Raw genomic sequence first — 5,674 nt, 5'->3', positions numbered from 1 at the left:
GCCGTTAGCACAGGATTCTCCTTATGGGGACCTGATATGTTTAATATGCTGCTGAGAATATAGCCCAGAAGAAGCGTATAGTATAGCTTTTATTTTGAAAGAGCCATTTCTCTGTAATAAACTCTTTTCCAAAGATGAGGGATTTCTCCATTGGATTTATTTTTTTACTTTGTTGTTTCAGCAACATTAAATTTAAAAACTGCACGTTTGAGTTAAAATATATATTTATAATTTTAATAAATGACAAATTAAAAAGGCATGAACATTTTTTTGTATCGAAAAAATATTGAACCGTGACACCAAAGTATTGAACCGAACCGTCAATTTTGTGTATTGTTGCACCCCTACTAGGCACTGATGCCACAGGTGGCTGGGTGGAGTCCTGAGTGGTTCAGGGCCTCCACCTCCTGTAGACTCAATGATGTAGCAGCACACAGCCCTGCGGCCTGTCTGGGTCTAAAATCGCCTGCTGCTTGTAGTGAGGTGAAGTGGTGCAATACACCCTTTGCTCTTTAACGTGACGCATGTTGAAACTACAGGGTGCTGAAGGCAGACTACAAAAACTAAATCCTCTTCGATTTGTGGAGATGATATGAACGAGGCTGGCGTTGAGAGGAGGAGCGTCTGGGGTCGTATTCACCGACGTCAGCACAAACACTTCTTTGAATCCTGAGGCTCAGTTTGTCTGAAATCTGTGGTGTATGTGAGTCAAACACTCAGGATTTACCGAATACAATCAAACATCCTGCACGTGTTGTGGTCGCTGCTGCTGGGACGGTTCAGCATACGGGGACACTGAGTCCGACTGCACCATGTTCACCTCCACCCACACACGCTGAACTTTGTCCTCATAAATATCAGCAGGTGTAGGTCTGCTTCCACCTTAAAATACGTTAAGGACTGAGTGCCATCTCTCTCTCTTATTGGAGCTGACCTGTCAGTAACCATGGAGACCACAGCTGGACACAGCATCGCAGCTCGTCACGGGAGGCCAGATTATTTACGATGATGCTCGCGCGGACGTTTTCGCTTTGTGTCACACGCAGAAGGAAAACACACCTGCAGGGCCGAGCTCCAATCAGAGAGCTGCGCCACTGCACAGTCAGAGTGGGAGGGGAGGTGGAGGGCAGCTGCTCTGCTTGCATCGATGTGAGGAAATGATTCGATTCATCTTCATAAATGTCACGCCTCCTCCCGTTTGCTCCAAATGTCACCTCAGCTGCTTTCATGCGACTGTCAGATATCTCCTGGCCTCCTCCTCCACCTCCCCCTCACCACCTCCCCCTCCTTGCCTCCTTAGATTGGAGAAGTTTGGTTTTAAAGGCGACGAGGAGGAGGAGGAAGATGAAGGTATCACCTGCAATCAGCTCATAAAGCCTCAGGAACAAAGCAGCCGCGGCTCCTCCCGATGCAGCTTTCATTTCCTGTGTGGCAGGAAATTGTCTCCGCACGCTGATAACCGCGGCTGCCATCATGGCCGTTTATCAGCCAACCATCAGCCGTCCATCACCTGCCCGCCCACAGGTTTAATAGAGGACTCCGCTCCTCTGTGCCCACAGCTGATGAAACCTCAAACTGAAGTTTAAGATCTGAAACGACCAATCAGAGCACGGCGCCATTCCAGACTCAAAGCTCATTAGGCCGAGAGCTGCAGATGTTTACAGTCGAACCAAACCACCCTCTCTGATGTCTGGCAGTCGGGGGGGCGGGGCCACAGCAGGATGTACAGGTGGGAATCATGTGACCCAAGCTGGAATGACATCAGCTTCCACTGCTGCTGCTATGAGTAAGGTAGAGGTCAGAGGTGTCATCACCTGATCGGCTCCAGTTGCCACACGTGATCAGTTTGATTTGTGGTCACATGACTTTCTGTGGGTGAAGGTCAGCTGTGTGACAGGATTTATGAACATAGGCAGGTATTTAAGGTGTGTGAGAGCAGGAAACACGCCCCTCACCTGCGGGAGTTGTATGGTCCGTCCAAGCCGGAGAGGGCGGAGCCGTGGAGCCTTTCTTACTCTTTATGTCCTACCTGTCACATGACACTCGACGTCAGCGGGAAATCGCTCAGGTGGGGTGACCAGGTGTGTCAGGGTGTTACGAGTTCAAATATTGAGGGTGAGCACAAAGACAACAATTGGTCCAGGAGAGTTAGGATGATTTAATGAACACACGCGTGGGGAGATGAACACTGCACGCCGACAGCATCGATCTCCGCCCAACGATACACAAGCAGTTGTTTTCATAACATCAGGGTATTGTTTATGACGCCCCCTCATGTGTCAAACAGATACAACACATGCATACGTTTCAACACCACAAATGTTCTGTTGACGACTTTCGACACATTTAAAAGGACATCTTCTCCGTCTCGAGGCCAGGTGCTTCCTGTTAATAACTCTCGCTTATCTCCTGGAGCAAACTGTCCCTTAGGCAGACACAATTTTGCATCACAAGCTTTTGCAAACTATTATTTGAACTCTTACCTAAACATGAGTCTAACTACTGTGTGTGTGTGTCTCAACCTCCAAATGCACTCGGCCTCACCCTGCCCGTTGATGCTTCTGACCTTTTACCAGGCAGAAGCTCTCTGTCTCCTCTGTTATCAGAAAACAAGGTCCTGACTCTGAAAACAGTATTTCTTATACCTCAGCAGTATCATGCATCATAAACAATATCATTCATTCACAATAAGCCAGCAGCCTAATGTAATGCAGTTTAACAAATGTAACTCAGGAGAATAATGCAAACTAAAACTACATAATAATTCACAGTCATTATTCAAGGGCATAACGTGGCATTAATATCACAATCTCACTGCTTTTAAACACGCAGGTCCCTGTGTGCGTGTGTGCGTGCTCGTTTAAACATCTTTGTGGGGACCAGTAATTGGGAGGACCAAATGGCTGTCCTCAGCTGTGGTTAGGTCATTGTTGGGGTCAGGCATTAGCTCCTATTGGTTAGAGTGAGACAGCAGGTAAAGTGTTACATCAGCTCAATGTCCTCAAGGAGATGTGAAAATGAGTGTGTGTTTGTGTTCAGGTGTGTCTCTGAGCTGCTATGTGTGCTCTAATGATGTCACTCTGCTGCCAAAGTCTCCGCCCACCTGGAGACTGCTGTGGGTGGAGCTTACCCCCCCTCCCCCTCCTGGGGGAGTATTTTTGAGGAGGCGGGTCGGCAGCGGCTCACAGCTCCAGCAGCATCAGCAGCAGCATCCTCCTCTTCGTCCTCCTGAGCGGCGGCAGAGCGACAGGCTGGAGTCCTGGTACTCGTACACTCACTGGTTCCCGATGGCATCGGGCCACGTGATGAAGGACGATGGCGAACCCATCCCCAGGATGCAACCGGCTATGATGATGTTCTCCAGCAAGTACTGGTCGCGGCGCGGGCTGTCGCTGGACTCGGCCATGTTTGACCAGCAGCATCAGCGGCAGCGGCACACTGGCGGACAGATGGTGAGGAGTCTTCATCCTCCTCCTTTTAGACTAACTGGGTACTTTTACTCGAGTACTGTAGCTGAGAGCAGCTTCAGGACTTTATTGATTGCTGATCAGGAGAAGATAATAAGAAACTCTTTATTTCTCAAATTCTGCTCCAAAAATTCAAAGTCAAACTAATTATTTCTACTTTTAGTACTTTTTTACTTGAATTGGCTGATCACACAACCTTCTTGCTGAAGAGCCTTTGAGCAAGGCAGTAATCCCATCAGCTCAGAATATTCATCCAGGCAGCAGAAACAGATCAAACGATTTAAAAAGAACTGCCCAGAGCGATCAGATCAGTAACTGAAGATTCATCTCCACACTCTAGTTCGACCCTCTGCTTTATGGAGGAACAAATGTGCCAAAAGAAATCTACAGGAACTAATGAATCTGACATGAATTAATGTTACAGAGTTCTTTCTGTGATACTCGTTATTTACATTCACTTTAATTTATTTATTCCTTTTATTTCTGTTTTATCTCTGCACCATTCTCTCTATTTACATCTTTTTCTAATGGCAGGAAATCTGTCAAAGAAAAACAGAAAAACAAATGCAAATACAATTTAAACCCTAGCATGAAACGGTCAGCCTAAAGTGATGTTTCTGGACTGTATTTAAGCAATATTTCTTCTTTTTCTCTGGGACAACATGAAAAACCTGCAGTCAGGCTGATGGCTCTGCATCGTTTACATCACACGTTAAATATTCCCTCCATGCAGCTTTGCAGGCGGCATTTTCCTGCCAGTCGGCTCGCAGGGATCGAAGTTCGTCCACGAAAAACAAAAACCGTCCACAATCCAGACACTGAAGAAGAGCGAAAGATAATGTCCAGGCTCAGCATGAGGTAAAGAGTAGACTCAGAGTACACACTCAGAGTTGTGTGTCCGTGCTCACTGTGGGGTCTTTGCCGTCAGAGTTCTGGGTAAGCAGCATGTCGTCGGTTGCTAGGCTATGGGCTGTTTGTCCGAGCATCCGTCGGCAGCTCCACATCTTTATTTCATGACGCTAACAGCTGTCAGAGCAAGCTGCTTCACGCCGTTGCCACCGTGTGTTTGAACAGCAGTTCTGGGGAAATTTGTCGCCGTCTGCATCAGATAACGCTCCACGCCTTTATGAGGCCGGCCTATCAGAGCAAGCGATCATACTGATGGCGTTACTGAGAGGAAGTCACCCAACCAGAAACAGAACTGTGCTTTAGTTTACGCAGTGGAAACAAAAGCACGCAGGTAAAAAGGTTTAGGGTGGAGAAAAGGCTCCATCAGCTGATGAAGGTCAGGTGGCCTGCAGACACACTGGTACATTTTAAATTCATTCACAGCAGCAGAAGCACCTCAGCCTGACTCCTGCTCAAACACTGCCCCCTGCTGGTGGGAGTCTGAGCTAAATCTGCACAGGACACAGACGACTCACCCTCCTCTGTCACTCCGACCCTCTGCATGTTCCCTTCACTGCATCCATGAACCTCCTCTGAGCTCTTCTCCTCCTGCCTGCAGCTTCTCCCTTCACCTTTCCTCCTCTGCACAGGCTCAGACCATCTCAGCCTCTCTGAGTCTGAGCCGTTCCCCTGATGACAGGATTCTGTCCACACTGCTCACTTCCAAAAAACATCTGAGCATCTCCACATCTCCAAACCCCTGACACTCTTTCTCCACCCACTCCACCCTGCCTGCACGCTCCTCTTGGACCTGGAGGTGCTGCTTCCTGTCCCGTTGGACTGAGGGCTGACTCACTGTCGCCCCCTCAGGTGCAGGGTGGCATTAAAATCCACAGTTGTAGCGTAGTGGGAGGGCCTAATGAGCAGGGGCGGATCTAGAAGGGTGGCATGGGGTGGCAAGTGCCACCCTAAAATGATCCCTTGCCACCCCAGTTTTGCATATGACAGTGTTGTTTATTAAAGTAAGACAGCATTAACAGTTTGAGCGTAGTTACAGTCAGCAGTGAATATAAATGCTAAAACTGAATATATTGCATAGTGTCCCCCCTGCACCAGTAACAAATGGTTCAGCCCATAGCAGGACCGCTTTTTTCTTGTTTTCAGCAACAAGGGATGCTCATGATCGTGCCAGAGCACATTTTGAACAACACCATGGGAATTTCGGATTTTACACAGGTGGGTGGATGTTACACTGTGGAAATGGAAGGAAGGTGAGTGTTATTAACCCTCTGTGGTCCACGGACACGCTGCACCTCCAG

The 5,674-nt window shown here is 48.1% G+C and overlaps 1 protein-coding gene across 2 annotated transcripts in view; it reads left to right on the top strand.

Moving 5' to 3' along the window:
- Positions 1–2,902: 2,902 nt before the first annotated feature.
- tph2 (tryptophan hydroxylase 2 (tryptophan 5-monooxygenase)) overlaps positions 2,903–5,674 on the top strand; it is a 12,388-nt gene continuing 9,616 nt past the window's right edge. Inside the window, exon 1 of one of the 2 annotated variants that reach the window (XM_005753301.1) lies at positions 2,903–3,452. In XM_005753301.1, coding sequence (XP_005753358.1) covers positions 3,018–3,452 — 435 coding nt within the window. In that variant the 5' untranslated portion in view covers positions 2,903–3,017. Of the gene's footprint in view, positions 3,453–5,335; positions 5,592–5,674 lie in introns of those variants that run through there. The other variant, XM_005753302.2, reaches the window with a different exon arrangement.

This window comes from Pundamilia nyererei, unplaced genomic scaffold, assembly GCF_000239375.1.
Source record: "Pundamilia nyererei isolate P.nyererei 1_Seehausen unplaced genomic scaffold, PunNye1.0 scaffold00419, whole genome shotgun sequence".
Taxonomy (NCBI): Eukaryota; Metazoa; Chordata; class Actinopteri; order Cichliformes; family Cichlidae; genus Pundamilia; species Pundamilia nyererei.
The sequence above is the reverse complement of the archived record's forward strand: the minus strand, read 5'-3'. Positions and strand labels throughout refer to the sequence as shown.